This window comes from Electrona antarctica, assembly GCF_951216825.1.
Source record: "Electrona antarctica genome assembly, chromosome: 14".
Classification (NCBI taxonomy): domain Eukaryota; kingdom Metazoa; phylum Chordata; class Actinopteri; order Myctophiformes; family Myctophidae; genus Electrona; species Electrona antarctica.
Window position 1 is genome coordinate 15928581 of NC_136795.1, and position 20945 is coordinate 15949525.

The 20945-nt window shown below is 40.4% G+C and overlaps 3 protein-coding genes across 5 annotated transcripts in view; 2 read left to right on the forward strand and 1 right to left on the reverse strand.

The window, feature by feature from the left end:
* Positions 1-20945, forward strand: part of kcnj12b (potassium inwardly rectifying channel subfamily J member 12b) — a 214749-nt gene that overhangs the window by 183683 nt on the left and 10121 nt on the right. The gene's annotated exons all lie outside the window — the stretch shown is intronic.
* eps8l1a (EPS8 signaling adaptor L1a) lies at positions 32-13324 on the forward strand. Of its 3 annotated transcripts, none has more exons than XM_079519659.1 (15): positions 32-292; positions 2631-2751; positions 2925-2983; positions 4078-4213; positions 5009-5097; positions 5454-5528; positions 5757-5905; positions 6160-6277; positions 7863-7921; positions 9073-9175; positions 9282-9404; positions 9741-9834; positions 10313-10484; positions 11076-11208; positions 11875-13324. In XM_079519659.1, the coding sequence occupies exons 2-15, from the start codon at positions 2631-2633 to the stop codon at positions 11959-11961; spliced, it is 1518 nt and encodes a 505-aa protein (XP_079375785.1). In that variant the 5' UTR covers positions 32-292; the 3' UTR covers positions 11962-13324. The 3 variants fall into 3 exon arrangements, with proteins under 3 accessions (XP_079375785.1, XP_079375787.1, XP_079375786.1); XM_079519661.1 differs by having other exon boundaries at positions 9756-9834; XM_079519660.1 differs by lacking the exon at positions 32-292 and adding an exon at positions 1263-1345.
* nme4 (NME/NM23 nucleoside diphosphate kinase 4) lies at positions 14843-20401 on the reverse strand (the record flags this gene model as incomplete). Its single annotated transcript, XM_079520695.1, has 6 exons — positions 14843-15921; positions 16246-16358; positions 16878-16979; positions 17355-17485; positions 20070-20159; positions 20278-20401. Coding segments are annotated over 6 exons (678 nt in total), but the record flags the coding sequence as incomplete, so codon positions are not given.

The window sequence follows — 20945 nt, forward strand, 5'->3', positions numbered from 1 at the left end:
TCCCCTCTCCACCCCGCCCAGCCCACGTAACCCCACCTACTTGCACGCCTTGTGTTTATACTTCCCACGAGGAGGACTGTCGCTTGCCAAAAAGAACACATCAAACAACACGGATGCGACGCCTTCTCGTTCTCAGCTCTGTTCTATTTGGCAAGCGCAAAGACTACCAATTATTATTAATAGTATCTATTATCTATTATTCATCATCTTCTTACTGAAACGTCTTATCAGAAACAGGGCCCATGCGAGTTCAAAGTTCAAACGTGTGGAAGAATCAAAGCGGGTGACAGAAGTAAGTAGACATATACCTAATATTTAGGCTATATTTAGATGAGGGGAAATTGGAAATCATGCTTTACCGGTATGTTCAATTCTCCAAACTTTGCCAGCATTCCTCTCAACAGTTCATAGCAAGTCCAACAGAGGGCGCAGCTGTGCTACAAATCCAGGACAAAACAAAACATTCCATTTTATCTGTGTTCCAAAAGGTGTTGCCTAAAGCCTAATGCACATTGTTTTTGCATTGTGTTGACTCAATTTTATCAGAGATACAGTGTTGACCATCAACCTTGAATAAATACTTACAGTAGATTGCAGAGCCAACTGCCACCAATATGTTGTTGTTCTTTTTTTCGTGTCAGAAATGTAGTTGCAATTTATCAATGGCAATCTCATGTGTCATTGTGAAATTGATGAAGTGTGGAGAGTGATATGACCTGAAGCCTACAGTAGGCTATACTGGAAATGTGTCCCTGTCTCTGCATTGTATATCTGGTTATTAGTGTGTCCGTGTCACTGTTAATTATCAATATATTTCAGTGTGTGTATCTGCACTCATAAATTACATGGTGCACAATTTTCAATTTCCCCCCTTTACACTGAATATGTGGTTTCTATATGGTAGAGATCCATTGATCATAACCATAATATCTCTATCCACATTTTTCAATCTACTGTATAGAGCAACACCCTATGTCAATGTCAAACACGTTCATACCTTTCATTGGAAGCCTGCTCATCCAGAACCTATGAAGGTGGAGGTGTTAGAGGGAGACTTGCATTTCTGGAATGGTATCTGATACCGATCACATCATCCCCTTGGCAGAAGCCATGGGCTGTCATTTAGTGTCACAGAGAAGGACAGGCTCTTTATTGATGCAGGGGAGAGAGAGGGAGGGTGAGATTGTGTCAGAGAGGGAGAGTGAGACTCGTTTTTCTCGTTCCTCCCTGCATATCTCAAGAAGGTGGGACGTAGTGGAGTAAACAGCTAAGCTCAGTGCACATACTACAAGTCAATGAGCGGATTGGATTCTATTTGTGCTGTGGACTCAAACAACGCTGAAAGGTACAGTGATTGCAGTACATGCTTTAACATTGTTTATTGTTTAACTAGAGAGAAAGAGAGGGAGAGAGAGAGGGAGAATGATACACCTGTTGTACAGTATGTGTGTCAGCCGTCTCCTGTCAGATATGTGTTGCTGAGTGAGGACAAACCACATTGTTGTTAACGCTTCTTCTAGTCAGATAGTGTGACACCTCTCTTGTTTCGCTGCCTTAACAATAAGATTGTCTGAAGTTTTATTTGTATTTTTTTACCTTATTGCCGTGTGTACATTTTGTAGTTAGTGGATTACGTTTGTGAAGTTAGTAAAATCCCAAATGTACCTGGACCAGGTACATTTGGCGAAAATAGCCAATTTACAAGCTCTCGGGCCGTCTCAGCTCATAGATTGGCTCCTTTCAGCAAACATTAGGTGTAGACTGTACAGGGTAAAAAGTAGGAGTACAAGTATAGAGCCCTGGGGGACCCCGGTCAGTAGGGTTTAAGGGGAAAAGAAGGTCATAGCATACATGGATAGAAAGACGTATTGGAGGGAATGGAGGCCCTCAAAAATCTGAATTTAGCTACAGTGGTGGTTAAAGTGGTGGTGTGGGATTATGCAATGATGAATTAAATGTATTATACTTGCTGCTGGGGATACCTGTATAGTGCATATCAATCTCTGACAGTGGTTTTTCCTGTACTGTATGTCACATACACTGTATGTCACACACATACATGCGCTGATGCGCACACACGCACAAGATGACAAGCCACATTCTTACCACCCCACTGTGGGGAATATGGCAGTATCGGTCTGTGATTTGTTTATATACTGCTAAGGTTTTGTTTGTCTGCAGAGCAGGTTTTATCAGACATATATTCATATTACATGTTATATGTTGTACTAAATATTGTAGGAAATGTGTGTAGCAGCAGTATACCATTGCTTCTCAAAGTCCTGTGCATACAATTACCACAGATATTAGGTTACCGTACACAAAGTTGGCTGTACATGAGAACAGCAAAGTTCTGGGGTTGGTTCATCATCAATATATGGTTTAATTTATACATTTTTTGATCATATGTTCCCAAAATGCTTTCTATAGACCTTAAATTAACTTAGTCATTATGACAAGTATTGTGATGTTTTCCCTCACATTCCTCTGATTGTGCAAAGATGTACATGCTTTCTCTATTTTTATATTCATCTGTCCAACTCCCTCCACCACACACACACACACACACACACACACACAACACACACACAACACACAACACACAACACACAATACACAATACACAATAGATGTCTGCAAGCTGTCCTCCACCGGTTGCCAGGAAGCCTTCAGGTATCCGAGTCATGATAGGTAATCCGGGTGAGGCGCTTCCTACTGGGATCATGCCTGTCTATACAAGCTTACAAAAAGGTATGTTCACGTGTGTGCGTGCGTGCGTGTGTGTGTGTGTGCGTTTGTTTGTGTGTGTGTGTGTGTGTGTTTGAGAACTAGGACTGAAAAGAGCAGTTGATGCAATGAATGATGTTAATTATGTAAATTAATTGATTTGAATATTCATGGCTATTTTATTTTCTACCTTTCAGTGAATGGCGACAGTGGCGAGCTGAAACACACATCTACACTGAATGCAGAAAGAGAAGTGGTATGTATTTCCTACAATCTTAAAAAAACATTTCCAAGTCAAAATGTATTAACTTGTGCTACAATATATATATGCTTGATCTCAGTAGCAGATGTATATACAGCAAAATCTTCAGTATTTCAGTAAATTATTCAGTATATCACTAATAAAAGTGTAGACTAGACGGGTCCATTTTAGAATTAAATGAACACAGGATTTTAAAGAGTAGCAATGATAACTAGGACCTCTTTTCTGAATTTAGTTATTCCATGCACTAAATACAGGAAATGCACTGGGAGCGGAAAAAAAGAGAGAATGCATGTGTGCCACAGTGTATATAGACCTACCTTGTATCACATGCTTGATGCAGCATTATACTGTATCCCCATAATGAACTACCGTAATCACTCAAACAAACACAGTAACATCACCAAATTAACTTAAGTCTTAAGAGTTGATCAATTGATTGATGTTTGGGGATGGCCATAGCTGGCCATACCTCACAAACCTTTCATGTATACCAAACAGAAAATGTATTGTTTTCGCAGACCTCACGCTGTGGCGGTTCTTGTATTCTTGTATTTGTTTTATTGACGATGAAGATTAGAACTAAGTTCTAACTTTAGGGTTAGGCATAGTTTTACTGAGGTTTAAATTTAGGAATAGGGTTACGTTTTGGCAGCATCTTCCTGGGGTTAAGGTTAGGAATAAGTTTAGGTTTACTGGTTTAGGCATAGTTTACTGAGGTTATGTTTAGGAATACCGTACCAGGTAGAGACCACTCCAAGATCGTCGAATTTAGGCCCTAGGTGATTGTGTTTTGTGATGAGCGTTTTTGTCTATAACATAATTATGCTATCACTCTATACATTTTGAATTTTATTTACTAAATCATCTATTTTTGTATATTTGTACGTATATATACGTAAATTGCAATAATAACGTGTAGTTGCCACAAAATCCCAATGCACAACTGGACTTGTCTCACGGTCCGGCACCCCAGTCTGACCCGGCACAACATGTAGGAACCACTGCAAAACATCTGGTTTCTTTAAGCAATGCCCTCAATCAGTTTGTAAAATTGTCATAAATAAAATTTATAAATCCTACTCTAGGAACTCCTGAATCACTGTTTTGACGATATGGAGAGATTCATGGGACGCTTGCAACAAACAGCCGAAGCTCAGAGTGTCCTCAACCAGAGGAACAAGAAGAAACAGAAAAAGAAAAAGAAAAAACAGAGCCAGGATGGTAAGTGTCACTAATGAATTCAGGGTAATTTATGTTTAGTTGCGTGCCGGTGCCGTGCACCAAAAAAATGTGACAAATAATGTGCCTCATTACATCATATTGTCTCTTTATTGTTAATGGCGTTTAATGTTTGTGTCTGTTTTACATCACCATTACATCACCTAATCAACATGAGTTAGAATTTAATATATTAGCGCCCCTCACTTCACACGGGTGTGATTTTTATTACATTCTGCTAAATGAGTACTTTGACTTTCATTACATACAGTACATTTTAATGTGAATACTTTTGTACTTTTACTTGTAACAGAATATGTTGTATTGATACTTTACTACTGTACTTTTCCCACCACTGCCCCCAAGAGACCAAAAACAAATTCTTAGCATTGTGAACATACATGTACTGTAATATAGGATCAACTCTGTCTTCCTATGCCACCCTGTTAGGGGCGACCAGTAGCCTTATAAGGAAGGAACGAACAGGTGCTTTAGGAGTTCCACTGGAATTTTACTCAAAACATATTTTCAATGCCATATAACACACTAGATTGTGTTGTATGGCATTAGATATCTCCACCGTATTTTGAGGGGGCCCTTGACATAAAATATTTGAGCCGGCCTGGTTGGTTGGTTTGTGTGCGTGCGTGTGTGTGTTCTTGCGGGCGTGAGTGAGTGGAATTTGAGAGTGGAGACAATTACTACTTCATTCAACTCACTTGCATTGCATTGTTTTAAATCTTCAAAATCACAGTTGCATTGATTATAACAATAGTGGTTCATCTTTCCTTTATGCAGATGATTTGTTGATGCTGAAGGCAAGCCCTCCACCGCAGGAGGAATTTGTGGACATCTTTCAGAAAATGAAATACTCCCTCAGCCTTTTGGTGAGCAGAGATTAGTCCTCAGAGATGACACTTATTTTCTACTGTCAATCAAACAATACATGACATACAACTTGGTTTGCCAGGTTTGCTTCTCACTTTTTGAGGGGCGACAGCCCCTCCTATGTCCAGCTTTGAGGGTCAGTGTAAACCATAGACTGTAAAAAAATAGTTTAAACACAAACATTGAAGACAAAAGTGAGGACGCAAATTGTGATTGGCCAGAATGAGATGATGTATGATGACGTATGATGATAAGAGCACCCCTCACTTCACACGGGTGTGATTCTTTCCTTCATGAAAGATGAAAATAATGTTTTGTGGATTTTCTTTTCTTTTCTTTTCTTTTCTTTTCTCAGGACCGTCTCAAGTCTTCCATTTCAGAGCCTAACTCACCAGATTTGCTACATCATGTCTTTGTCCCTCTCGGACTGGTGAGTGATTTCCTTTTGTCTAGTATTCTGCTCGTCCGTGTCCCTCAGTGTCTGTCTGTCTGTCTGTCTGTCTGTCATACGTCAGACACTGTCATAGGATTCTGTCGTGGTTAACTCCCATGTTGTCTTCTGCACTGTAACTGTATCCATACATTTTACTTGTTTTATGCATTCTAATGTCATTTTATAATTTTATAATATAGTGTTTCCTTTGCTTGCCATTCACAGTTGGTGAAAACGACGGGTGGACCAGAGTTGGGGGCAACGGTGGTTAGCCCGGCTCTGACCCAGGGTGCCGTGTCGCTGCTTCAGGAGCATTTGAACGAAGAAGAAAAGGAACTCTGGACATCTCTAGGGCCCTACTGGACTTTACATTGGTGTGTGTGTGTGTGTGTGTGTGTGTGTGTGTGTGTGTGTGTGTGTTTGCTGTCTATGTTGATATACTGTAGGGTAGGCTATCAGGAAAACCTTGCTTCTCGATTATTCGATTATAAGTCGGTGGTTGGTTCTAAATACTGGTTTCGATATATTATGTCTGGATAATTGCCCAGCCCTACCCGAGCGAGTGTATAATTTCAGTGGAGTAAAGGTTGTCGATTTCTCAATGCATCACCTCTGCTCTGTTTGCCAGCTCCCAGCTCAGTGTGTCAGTTCCTCCATACACACCTGTGTTCCTGGATGGGTGGCAGCCACAGGCCTCCAGCTCGGACCCCATTGAGTCACAGCACCAACAGGATGTCATTGATGAGGTAATGGCCTCTATGCATACACTCCATTTTAGAAAGAACTTGGGCCCCTTCCCTACTTCCTTCACAGATGTTACCGATGATACTAATTAAGGCTCTGTTCCAGTCTTGTCAAACAGAGTCAGGGTGCTGCTATAGAGCGTCGCAGTCCCGCCTCCTACCCTGGACCAGGAAATGAAACCCAATGCATTTTTCCCATATTTATTTAAAGACGGTTACGCCGCGGACAAAGCCAACTCGAGTCGTGACAACTCATGACAACACAAACAATATTTTGGACCAAACAAATAATTACAAAGAAGAAAAACAACAAAAAAAATGTTTTCTTCTTTCTAATTATTTGTTTGGTCCAAAATATTGTTTGTGTTGTCATGAGTTGTCACGACTCGAGTTGGCTTTGTCCGCGGCGTAACCGTCTTTAAATAAATACTTTAAGAAATGTCTATGAGGAAAATGCATTGGGTTTCATTTCCTGGTCCAGGGTAGGAGGCGGGACTGCGACGCTCTATTGTGCATGTTGGCTCACTGGAAACTCTCTGCTACACCTTGAGTGGGTTCCAAATGGCCCTGTACAGGTCCAGGGCCATTTGTGGCCAGGTGTTTTCGATTAATCTATCATGGTTAAAATGGAGTTTGAAGCTACAATGGGTTTGTATAGGATGGGGGCGGGGCAGCGAAAATGAATACCAAATATCTAATACTGAATCAAGCAACTTAAAACCTGTCTGTGGTGTTCACATAAGCCTGAGTAGATGATAAAATGACCAAAAGTGAAATATCCCTTTTAAAGCATAATGAAAATTTGAAATTTTTGCCTTATATAGGATGTCAATGGTATGGTCACATATAAACCCCTATAAATAAATTGCTCAATACCGACAGCCGGTCAGCAAGTGGATTCATGAATGTATGTATATAGACAATATTTTAGGCCAATAAAAAAAACTATATACCAAATTTCCCACCCCACAACCCTGGCTGCCGGACTGTAAAGAAGGGGCCCGGAAGTAGGAAGAGTTATTCTGTGTGCATAGAGCCCCTTGTACTGTACTGTAAGGAAGATTTCACATAATAATCATATATGAATAACTCATTCTGATGTGTACTGTAGGTCAATATACAGTGATGGAAAGAAACTATGTACCTTTATTAAACTATAGCTTTATTAAGTACAAATTTGAGGTTCTTTTACTTTACTTGTGAGAATTTCACATTTTACTTTGCTACTTTATACTGCTACTCTGCTATATTTCAGCCGTAAATAATGTACTTTTTACTTCACTGCATTTATCTGACAGATTTCAGATTATTAATCTAAATCTAGTCAGATAATAATAAATGTTGCCCCTTTACCAGTTTGAAAGTATTAAACTATGAACACTAATTAACATTACTGCATCATAATCCAATAATATAAGTATATTTTGATAATTATCTTTGCACGATACTTTTACTTGAGTAACATTTTGAATGCAGGACTTTTACTTGTAACAGAGTATTTATACGCTGACATATTACTAGTTTTATGAATACATCTTCCTCCACTGTCAGTGTGTTGGCTAATCCAGCTGTGTGACTCAATCTGCAGGAAAACACTCGACACACTTCAATGAGGCCTGTCTCCACTGTGCAGACAACTGAAGAATTGTAAGTCAGAGAAAATAACAGGAGAGTTGTATGTTTTTTTGTTCTTTAACCACTTAAAACCCCTAGACTAGTTACTTGTAGTTACTTGTAGGGCTTGTAGTTACATCTACAAGCCCATGTTGTGAGCTTGTAGATCTTCTAATTTTGACTAATGTTTGTCCCCCCTATTTTATAGTCTTTGTGACTTAACCAATTTCAACTAGGTATCCTTATTTTGGGCATGGATGATTTTCAAAAATGAACGAAATAAACAAAATATGTTGCATTGGTACACGTTAAATCAATCTGGCTCAAATGGTTAAGCTTAACAACTTAAGCCTTGTATACTTACATGACTACGTACTTGGTCCGCTCATATTCCCCTGCCTCTACACCGAGCGTCTTTGCTGAAAATAGCTGATCTACAAGACATATTCTTGTACATTAGCTATTTTCGGCAATTGCCCTCCACTCCCCCAGAATAGGTATGCTGAGGCTTCAAGTGGTTAAACACCTCAAAGCAAAACAATCAGTAGATGTAGGTGGGAGTATGTAACTATTATGAACCATGTACAGCGACAAGAGTAAACACACAGTTATTCAGATGAATTGATTCAAACTGATTGCATTCAAACACTGGTTTGTTTGATTGATTGTTTAATCTTCTGATACTGTGCCAGTTGATAAGCCTGCTAAACAAGAATTTCATACTGTATTGATACATAAATTATGCTGACTAGTTGTTACTGTTTCTTTGTTTGGCAAATACGTAAGAATTCTGTACAGTAATAGAAAGTTATATTAGCAAAGACGTTCTGAACTGCGCCATAACATCTCACGTTATCTCAAACCTCATTTTCAAATTGGTTCTAAGTCTGCTGTCCCAACAGGTGAATATGAAAGATTCTATTATATACATTAGAGGTTCTCAAAGTGGGGTCTGGGGACCCCTAAGGGTCCTTGAGGGTGTTCCAGGGGGTCCACAGCTAAATTATTGATTGTTAGGAACCAAATGCACCCTCAAATGGACCCACATAAGGGTCCAACACTCTCAGAGTTATGGCAGTCTGTGGCCTAATATGCATACCAAACTAGGGTCATTGAAATGAAAAGGTTTGAGTATCACTGTTGAAACTGTTTGAATGATGTCTCTCATCTTTGGTTTACCATAGCAATGGTCTACCACCGGAGGGCGAGAGACACTACTGTTGCAGCTATGACTTTGTGGCCAGGAACAGCAGTGAACTTTCAGTGCTGCAAGGAGAAACCCTGGAGGTATAGATCTCACTCATAGCATTAGTTATCAACGATCACTTTATTTATTAGAATCTTTTGACATATTAGTTAAATAACACATATTTCCTGTCTATTCTTTTTCCAGGTAATCGAGTCATCAAAGCGCTGGTGGAAATGTCGGAATCGCTTTGACCAGATAGGCTTTGTGCCCCATAATATCCTGGAGCCTTTGTCTGCTCTCAATAATGGTGAAAGACACAGCCCGATGGTAACGCACGCACGCACACACACACACACACACACACACACACACACACACACACACACACACACACACACACACACACACACACACACACACACACACACACACACACACACACACACACACACACACACACACTGCTTTGCCTTGTTAGTATAAAATCACTGTGTAGGGACATACAGGTACACAAAAGGTACACGACCAAAGAGTTACAAATGTACTATCAATTAACAGTGAGGAATTAACTGTGTACACAATGTTATACAATGCAATACTGTTTTGGCCTCATTTTGACATTAAACAGAAATTCTAAAATGTTGGTCGTTTTCCTCCATGTAGTTCTCATTTCCGCAGACAAGCCCAAATGACACCAGTCCTTCTACAGGACACACATCATTAAGTGCTACAACACTACAGGGAGAAGGAGATCGAGGTAATGAACCCATTAACATCTAACATACAGTACAAGTGCAGTGGTTCTCAACCTTTTTCATTTGAAGGACCCCAATCTACTGTACTCCTCCGTGTTTAATTTAAATGTTTTAAATCAGTGGTTCTCAAGGTGGGGGGGAGGGGTGAAACAAAAAAATTGAATATAGAAAAAGACCATTACTGTGTTAAAAGTAATCAGCTATTATACTATAAGAACTGGTCAAACATTGGCAAAATTGTCAAATAATAGAAGACATTTTTTCACAATATTTATCTGTGGAGTTGAGTCAAACAAAATGTCCTACAATTCTTGGGCTTGTCAGCGTGGGGTGGTCCCCAGTCCACATAATTAGTAATTACAACATAATTATTATTTTGAGGGGTCGCAGCCTGAAAAGCCATTGCTGCCTACCGATACCATGTTTGTTAATGTGTGTGCTTTTTTTTGTCTCTGCATGTATGCGTGTTTTTGTGCACAGTCCTCATGAATGATGTGAATGATGAGCTTCAACACCGGCTGGCCAATGGGAAGTCAGGCTCAAACCGCCCTCTGGTTATACCGCGTACATCCGACACGTCCGCCCCGCTGGACTACCACTCCTCCCCTGCCCAAGTGGCTGCCTGGCTCAGCGGCAAAGGCTTCAGTCAGGAGTGAGTTTACTGCTGGGTTTCCCCCCCCCGTCTACACAAAATCTCTTTGCCAAAAATATATGATCTACAAGCTCACAACAACGCACACGTTAGCTTTGTTGCAGATCTTCTATTTTGGGGGCGAATGTTCTAAGTGGTTAGAACAGCTCTGATGTCTGCCTTTTCATTTACATATGCATAAGGAAAATTTAAGGAAAGGCTACTTTTTACCATTTTATTATCCCTCTTATGTTGTCTTAATGCTTTAGAATGTGATGCCACCTCTCCACCATTTAAGGCTTAGCACACAAACATGTCTTCTTTATTTATCTTAGACAGAACCCCTTCTTTGGTATCATTATACCAACATGAAATAAGTGAGGTAAACATTGTTTCAAAGACAGGGATGGAATTTATTTTACACAATGATTGTTACACAATTTACACCATTATTTATCATAGCTTCTGCCAGGTTTGGTGGAAGCATTTAGTTTAATTCAAATCAATCAATTACATGGATATTTATCTCTAAGCCTGGCTTGTACATTGCTATTTTGTAAGGAACAGTTCATCCTGAGAATGACATTTTCACTTCTTGTCCCCTCTGTTTAGGACTATTCAGCTTCTTGGTATTTTAAGTGCTGCACAGATTTTCTCTCTGAATAAAGAGGAGCTCCGTACAGTCTCACCAGAAGAGGGTGCCAGAGTCTACAGTCAGATCATGGTACAGAAGGCCTTACTTGAGGTAATGATTCACCCATGGTTCCATGTTTAACGTACTTCTAAAGTGTGTACATTGTTTAAGTCACAGATGCATGGCTAAAAGCTTGTGTTTAATCTAATCTAAGTCTACTTAGACATTTGTAGCACCCTGAAATAATGCTTTGAATGGGCCTGCTGTTGCCTGCTGCTCGTACCAAGAGGCAGACCTTGCAAAGTGACCAAGTAAAGGTCTGTGACTGTGTCATCGTGATCATCTGACAGCTGGAAGGCCGGGCCCCTGGAGTCCCGGGCCGGGGAACGGCCGTACCCCTAGCTCCCCCTGACTTCGCTGAATGTTGGATTTAGTTTGCATTGAAGAGCACAGGATATTACTTTTGTTTGTGCCTGGGTTGTGTTAAGCATTGGTTCTCACTGTGAGGTCTGGGGAGTCGGGACCCCCAGGGGTTATTGAGGGCGTTCCAGAGGGTCCCCAGCAATGTTTTATATTTCGTCTATTTGAAAATAGACTAAATATTGCAACGCGTTGTGAGTTTGTTGTGAGCTTCTACGGCATTGACCATATTCAGGACCACATGGGTCATTTTGCTCTACTTAATGCACTTGAGTAAAGGAACAAATCACAGTACCATGTGAATTATGGTAAATCCAACCATGTTCAGTTCCATTATCCTCTTCTCATCTTTTCCAGGATGTGCACAAAGCCACAGAACTGGAAGCGGTGATGAAGAAGCAAAAACTGAAGGTGGATGTGAAGTCACAGGGTAGAGCGCTGTGACACCTCCAAGCCACCAGATGACATCAATCAATCAATCACCGGGTGGAATGCTGTGACACCAACAATATCACCGACCCACCAGTTCAAATGTGACACAGGAGGACACAGTTGTAGTTATTGCTGATAAAGTTGTGACAGTTCCCTACAGACATTAGTATTTACATAATTATCATGATCTCTAGAGGGTTTCAATGTCTTTACTACACATGCAGGTATACTGTTGAAATGCTGTGGCTTCCCTAACTTTTTTTTTTAAAGTTATGAGCATGCTCCAATAATTTTCATGGAAAATGGGACTTCTTTTTTTTTATCCTTGTGATCCATGTGATCCTTTGTTCTGTTTACTTAAGTCAAGATTATTTGTTTCCCCATAGCCTTTACAATAAAGAGTTCATTTCTTTTAGACTTAGGTCATCTTTGAAACACAAACAAAAACTCCTTCAAGCCTTCTCATGGCGCTTATTGGCACAGTGGCACAGTGCCAGTGCAGATACTAGAGACCAATTCCTTTAGATTAGATAAGATTTATTGATCACACAGGAGTGAATTCTGTCCAAGATACAAAAGGTTGATTATCACGCACAATAAGTATGCGTTCAAAATATCTAATCGTGTTCACTATTTGATGTATTTGCATTAGCAGAAACTTGGATCCAGTACAAGGTCAAGGTAAATGCCATCAATGTTTGACAAACATCAACAGAGTACGTGATCAAGAAATTGTTTATATACAGTACATGTTCATGTAATTAGTAGTAGTTACATTATATACTGCATAGAGTGCAAAATTCCCATAAACACACAACACGCACAAAACAGACGTAGGCACGCATGCCCGCACACACGCAGGCAGGCACGCACGGACGCACGCACACGCACACACACACGCGCACAGACACGCACGCACACACACACACAGTCTCCAAATGATTTAAAATTTGTGGGAGGCAACGGCATCGTGAGACTATAGGTTGTCAATGTAAACTAATTTAATTGCGATTAACTCACTGCAATTCATTATTTTAATCATGATATTTATTTATTTATTGCCATTTGGCCTACCGTAGTTCAGGACACAGCTCTCTATGTCCATGAGCTCATTATGTGTTGCTGTATGTGCTTTGGATTTCCATGGTTATTGTAGATGTTACTGTGCCATTACAACTCATTAGGGCCTACATTTATCATTTCTTCAGGAATGTAACAGGGTGGCTACAATATCCTCTGCTCACTTTAATTTTGTTTTATCTTGTAGAATCCTGTATGCCTGTTTTTACGCTAATGCAGTACCATTTGAGGACATATTTGTCCTTGTTTTGGGTTGTTAATTGATTTCCAAATTGTCCAATTTAAATAAACATACATTTACATAAAGCCAGCATATTTGTCCACTCCCACGTTAATAAGAGGGTGCATTTTATATTAGAGACACAGCTCTAAACGTTCAACCACTGTCTGTGTGTGTATACATTTGACTGTTTTCATGCAAATTAAACCTTCACTGAGATCAGTGAGATGTAGGGGATTAGGGGTTCTGCCAGGCAGTAGTCAAACGTATAATGTCCTAAACTGGCTGTGCCAGTATGCTGCAGTTGCAGGTGTAGGAGGGTGCTGCTAATCAGGAATTTTAGGAAAGGGAGAAAAGCAATGTGGTTTGAGTGAATGGTTCTCAAAGTGGTGTCCGGGGACCCTCACTCCCCCAGGGGTCCTTAAGGGGAATCCAGGGTGTCCCGAACTAATATAAATGATTACTTAGGAACCAAATGGATGGGTCTGTAACTCCATTTGTAGACTGTTATGGGGGCCGTGGTCTAGGCATACTTCAAATTCAAGTTTGAGAATGAGAACCACTGGTTTAAGCAGCCTGGCTGTGTGGACAGCAGTTGATTCTCAATCAACCTAATTGAGTGCAGGTGTATCCCCTCTGGACCAGCTCAGCTGGACCTTTTAACATCATTTTCAAATTGATCTCAAAGTGGTGTAAAACTATATGTAAAACTATATATATATATATATACACACACACACACACACACACACATTGCAGGATAGTATGTTAAATATTACAACCTAGGCTTTATTTATCAGTACTAGACCGGTGCCTGGCTGTAGGGCACCGAGACGGTAACGATGGAAGTTGGAGATCCATGCTTCACCCGTTGTACCCCATAGAGTGTCCACTCATCTGCCTGTCCCTTTTATGTATGCCCATATATGGAGATTTCTAGATCTGTCTCTGTCCCCCTTTATTCCTATATATGGTGTTCTGTGTCAGGCATGCCCAAATTATATGGAGTGTTGTGATGTCAGAAGAACAGGCCAGCTCCATATATGGACCATGGGCAGGGGCCCTGTCCAGAGCCGGGCAGAGGCCTTTTGGTAAATGGTGCATTTATATAGCGCCTTTATCCAAGGCGCTTTACATAGATTGTGCATCACATTCACCCATTCACACACACATTCATACACTGATAGGGGCGGAAACCATGCAAGGCACCAATCAGCACATCGGGAGCAATTAGGGGTTCAGTGTCTTGCTCAAGGACACTTCGACACTAACTCTGGGGGAGCCCGGGTTCGAACTGGCAACCTTGCGGTTACCATCCAGACACTCTACCCCTGAGCCACCGCTGCCCCTTTTGTAGCGGTTCTGGTCAACCGTGGGCCCGACTCGACACCGGGCACTGCACTCCCTGTAGGGGTGTGGAATGCGTGTGTCGAATTTGAAGTTGGTGGGGCGAATGGTTCTCGAGTTACGTGGATTACAGCCATACACGCGTACATACAGACAATACGTAGAGACATGGTGCATTTACAGATAGATGTTTGCATTCATATAATTTGATTTATATGTTTTGCATTACACATGTATTGGGATGAATGTATCTAGGATGTTCACAGCATTTGAATCATGCACTGAAATACTGAAATCTTTAAAACGCCCTTTATTGCACATACAAATTCAGCTGGGCATATTATTTACATACAGTATCTGCAAATATTACATCTATTAAAAAAGCACAAGCTTATCACTCCAACACTTTCAAACATTTTACACATACATTATTCACACATCATTGTTCACATTATGTTTATCTTTGTCACACTTTTCATTTTTAAGTGAGTATGATAATTAATAAATAAAGATTATTATATTTTGTCAGCAGGTCATTTAGAACACATGTAAACTTTTAAGCTTCAGTCATCACAATTAACATACATTAAAATTATCTTAGTGCAAAATACATACATTCTCAAGAGTTAATAGACAGTAATATCCTCAGTATTAATGTATCCCTTTGTAACTCAGACCCTTACGGGTCCATTTGGTTATATTAACATGCTTATGTCTGTCGAGTTACGGTACATTAACGCTCAAGGAGATTACTGTATGAAACTGTATAACAATGATTGTATAATTTAAGTGGTTAATGCTTTGGTTAAGACTGAGCTACAGCAGTGGTTCTCAAAGTGGGGTCCATGGACCCTCAGGAAGACTGAGCTACAGCAGTGGTTCTCAAAGTGGGGTCCATGGACCCTCAGGAAGACTGAGCTACAGCAGTGGTTCTCAAAGTGGGGTCCATGGACCCTCAGGAAGACTGAGCTACAGCAGTGGTTCTCAAAGTGGGGTCCACGGACCCTCAGGATTCCTTGAGGGGGTTCCAAACGTGTAAGAGTCCATTTAGTCCAAATATTGGTTTGTAACTCCTGAGAGTTATGGGGGTCCTTGAAATTACATAAGTTGGAGAACCACTTGAGCTACAGTATTTCAAGTACAATTACATAGTGAAAACAGAGAGATTTGAACAGCAGGTGCAGTGCAATCAGTCCTGTGGTCTTCTTCACTCTTGGATGTTCAGCTTGTGGCATGAGTCCCATGTCACTAGCTCATTTCCTTGAAACCACAGCTGGATCTCCCTCTGAGCGCTCTCTAGTGAATCGCTGGCATGGATCACATTCCTTACACACAAACACACACACTTTTTAGTTCTTTATTTGAATCCGCAAATTAGAATTAATTTTACAGGGAAACAAATATAACGGGGTTGAGAGTTCATGGACTCATGGACACATGGCCATGACCCCCCCCCCCCCCCCCCCCCCCCCCCCCCCCGCCGCCTTTCTAGGTCTATGGCCAGAAAGAAGAAGAATAGCCTCTATAGAATATCTAATATTGTGTCCATCTGTCTGCTTATCTATCATTTTTCAACACCAACTAAATGATATTATTATGCAAGTAGAATGTCCAGTGTGAGTGTCCAGTCTTTACAGTGAATACATTACCTGCTAACATGGACACTGAAATCGCCTCTGATTGTCCCTGCTGGCGCTGTAGCTGGATCAGTAGGTCCCACCATTAAACGAGATGTCTGGACAACATTATTCCCTTCCCACACCTAGAAAGGGAGAAAATAAAGGAAAGATCCTCTCAAACCTTGATGCCTGAAGAATGTAAAACGACCAAACTCTTGCAATACATTTTGGATATGTGTGGTTGTTGCTTTCTTTTTCCTTGAGGCTTTGTAATATGTTTAGTAAATTATTGTGCTTTGCATCAAATTAATCAAAGCTATAGATTACGTTTTACACGTCAGAGTGTATGAGAAAACTTCACCACATATTTGTGGATGTGCAATCATTCTTAATGAACAGAGTAGACAACTGCAGCAATACACTCCTCATTGCATATTACTGTATATTGACAGAGAAATCAGAGTTCTCAACCGATACATGTAGTGTAGGCTGGGCCAATATATTGTCATTATTTGACTTTTTGTTTTACAACATCGGTATCTGCAATTATGCAGCTGATTTGTCCTGATAGATTTGCATATACATGTGCAATGTAATGCTGTTATGTAGAAGCTGCTCCAAGAATAAAAAACTATAAAGAAATACATAAAATAAGCCCTCACCATAACAACCACTGGACCAGAAGTCATGTACGTCAGAAGAACGGGATAGAAGGGCCTCTTTGTCAACTCACGGTAATGCTCAGAGAGAAGCTCCTCAGGAACCTGTAACCATTGAGTTAGTACAGCACATGAATAGATGCTGTTGCCTGATAGACAAAGCTTAGAACAGTGATTACCAACCTGTAGGCTGGGGCCCACTGGTGGTCTGAAAATATATTGCAAGTAGGCCCCAGATAATTGGCAAAAAATAAATACCATTTTAGTGTTAAAATAACATGAATATTACAAATAGTAATTTAAAGAAATGCCATGTTATCATTTCTTTTGAGCTTGTTTTGCTATTTTTGAATTGGAATGCTGAAAAGTAACACTTTTGAACATATGAGTTTTCTACCCGACAGAGACGTTGTGAGAAACGCAGGAATAAAAACAAATACACTTCAAATGAAATAAAGCTTTTTCAGACACTCTTATTACCTGCAACATTTTCAAGCCCACTAGCTTGAAGCCCCTTTGCTCAAATCGCTGAATAATTTGTCCAATAAGGCATCGCTGGACTCCATCAGGCTTCACTGCAATTAGAGTCCGCTCATTTACATCAGCTCCACCTAGTGGGACACAACATGCATTGTCATTACATAAAGAACATCTCTGCCATGTTAACCACTTAACCCCTCTATTGACGGAGTACCCCAGGGGTCTATAGTAAGCCACATTCTCTTTTCCTTCTACACCAAATATCTTTGGCAGATGATACCAGATCTACAATCTCACAATAAATAGCAAGCCAGAATAGGGACACTAGTCCATTAGCCACTAGGTGGTTAATGATCTGTTGTCACACCAGAAATAAAACGTCTGGGCTTCCAGTCAAAACACAGTATAAACTTTAAAAGCAACAACCTAGCTGTCCCCCACCTCCCTGACTGTGTCCATCACCAGCCCACCCCCACCTCCCTGACTGTGTCCATCACCAGCCCACCCCCACCTCCCTGACTGTGTCCATCACCAGCCCACCCCCACCTCCCTGACTGTGTCCATCACCAGCCCACCCCCACCTCCCTGACTGTGTCCATCACCAGCCCACCCCCACCTCCCTGACTGTGTCCATCCCCAGCCCACCCCCAGCACCCTCCATCAGTCTCTACTCATCTATATTTGTCATCATTTAAGTTTTGGTGTTGACATTTCTCCCATATAAGCCTAACGCAACTTCGGGGATCTTCACCTCGGGGATCAATAAAGGTCTGTGATATGTAAGTGCGTGCGCACACTCAGACAGACAAACAGACACACACACACACACACACACAGTCACAGTCACACACACACACACACACACACACACACACACACACACACACACACACACACACACACACACACACACACACACACACACACACACACACACACACACACACACACACACACACACACACACACACACACAGGGGGGTATAGTATAGGTCATGGCTATTGTATGCGCTGCTGGGCTATGTGCTATTGTGTACAGACAGACTGTACCACTTTGAGTGATAAGCAGAATTTTATTGCCACTATGAATAACAGGGTGCAAAGTTGCAGGACAGTGTTTACATTCCGTAGCTCGGAGAAAGTATCTATTCTAGCCTTCTGAATGGTCAGTCGGTGCTCTTCCTTCCTTGTAAAGGAAACCGCTGATAGAGAAGCAGTGTCGATAGATCACCTACTTTAACATTTGGAGGAAATGACACTGTCCTAATTACCAGCGTAAACTTTTGTAAATATTAACTAAAACAAGGTGGGGTGGTTGACAATAGTTGAGCCTATTCTCCAGTAGGGTCATTCCTAGTATCCGGTGCAATTTGTGTCCCCGACATAATACAGCATATCTTGTGTAAAATAAGCAAAAACACTCATTCCAAAAAGCTTATCGTATACTATTAAAGCCTCTCTACTATAGAACACAATGATTTGTACCTCAGGGTGAAATAAATATAAAATAATCCATTTGATTTGAGTAGAGGTATTAGCTAAAATGACATATCCCCATCTGTTTATTCAGCTTCAGTTACAAATATAATTTTTAAAATAAATCTAATTGTTATATAGTATAGTTCTGTTTCTCACCAAATATTAATTGTGATGAATGTACTTTTAATGCTTAAAATCTTGAAATCAATATTTGTCCCCCCTCTAATCCACTGTAAATGTCCCCCGACTATTTCTCTAGCCACATGATTTTTGATAGGAAACCCTATACCAGAAGAAGTATAAGTATCAGTTTAATTTGCCTTTTTATCAGTTTTACGTAAACTAAAGCATAACATGTCCACCCTGTTATGCTTAACTATAGAGGAAATTGATACATTTTCATAATTCTGAAAATATGGTTGATAAATATATACAAATTCTTGTGCTACTATAATCTTCATTACATGAGTAATGGTTAGCATATAAAATGTCCCCAATGTTATGTCCAAAATGTGTCCCCCCTGTTACAGTGTAAATAATGGATATGGAAATAATGGCAATAATTAAGCTGTTCCACCACTGGGATTTCTTAGGACTTTTGATATGTTGTTACTAACATTTATGAAACAAAAACAGTTGAAATCGTTTTTGTTGCAATTTGTTTGAGGTATTTTTACCGCAGTCTCAAAATGCCTGCACTATTGGTACAGAGTAGGCTACACTAGACAGCAATCAAGTTACCTCTAGCCCTCAGGGCGTCTTACTGGTATAAATTAGGACAATGCCAATCTCTAAATAGACAAATAGACAGTGAATCAATGTAGCCTATTTAATTCATTGACCCATGTACTAACGTAAAGTATTCAGGGGCGAATGTTGCGCCCCCTGACAGGATAAGCACAAGCTCAACGTTTTCCAAGTCACGGGTGACCAATTATGAAGTGATTTGTCAGAGGATTGAGAGAGAGGATCTAAATTAGTTATTACAGCTTCATGGTCTCTGTCTGTTACATTACATGTTACTTTACAAACAATAGTAGCATGTTTATAGCCAATATAAATATATAAATACAATACAATACGTTCCTTTACTATTTTCAGAACGCTTTGTTGAGGAGTTGAAGATGGGTCGTCGAAGTCCGCGCGAAGCTTTGAAAGAAGAAATCTCGCGCAATCAAATGAATAAAGATCACATCCACAACATTCCTTCATTGCAGTAGTGTTTGCCTTACTTACTTGACTTGGTCCTGTACGCAACAGCTCTGTGGCCAGCCAACAGGTTAGAACCAAACTTGGATGCAAAACTCTTTCTGGCTTCTTGACTTCCTAGAAAACACTGACCGTGTTGAAAAATACTCTTAAAGACACACCGCTGCATGAAAACCATGATGTCTAGTTGTCCACTCCACTGTGTCCGACTGTCGGAGATGATGTTCAAACTCACCAATTTTGTGAAAGTAAAAATCACGATCGAGTCCCTCGGTCCCACCCCCGTGTGTGAAGTCCAAACTCAGGACAGTTGAACTCCAGTAATGCAGACTGCAGAGAGTGAGACCATCACGACCTGATCACGTTTATCTAATCACCACCTCACAAAATCACACTGTTACTTTTGGCAGGGTTGCTAAACGACTTTGCATAATGATTGGTAAATAATTTTAACCCAAACCACTGATGATGTGAAGTGTCACAACAAACCTGACCTTGCTCAATTCAAATAGTGCCCCAAAGCCCAAAGTAAAACAACAAAACGTCATTATTGACGCATTGATTGCATAAGAGGAGCTAAGGAGGTTACCAAAGTGGCTGGTAAAAAACTAAAAAAGAAAATTGACATTAACAATAATATAACCTTTTAGGAGTGAGAAAATGCTTAATCATAAGAGGCCCATAAAAACGGTGTATGTGTGCATTAGATCAGTGTTTCTCAAACCTTTTCATGTCAAGAACCCCTTAAAAAAATGTATTAGGCCACAAACCCAGTTAAGCAACATCCTAAAATATTTTAGTTAGATCTACAAGCTGTGATAAGCTTGCCTTGTAGATAATCGGCTAGTTTCAGAAATAGTGGATGCATATAGGGGTTACAGTGGTTAAACAGATTTGGATGCT

Bases quoted from the DNA above. Each gene is read 5' to 3' on its own strand.
- eps8l1a (XM_079519659.1), top strand. From the start codon at position 2,631: ATGTCTGCAAGCTGTCCTCCACCGGTTGCCAGGAAGCCTTCAGGTATC. The intron at 2,984-4,077 runs GTATGTATTTCC...ATCCTACTCTAG, and splicing joins TGAATGCAGAAAGAGAAGTG to GAACTCCTGAATCACTGTTT. The intron at 5,529-5,756 runs GTGAGTGATTTC...TGCCATTCACAG, and splicing joins TCTTTGTCCCTCTCGGACTG to TTGGTGAAAACGACGGGTGG.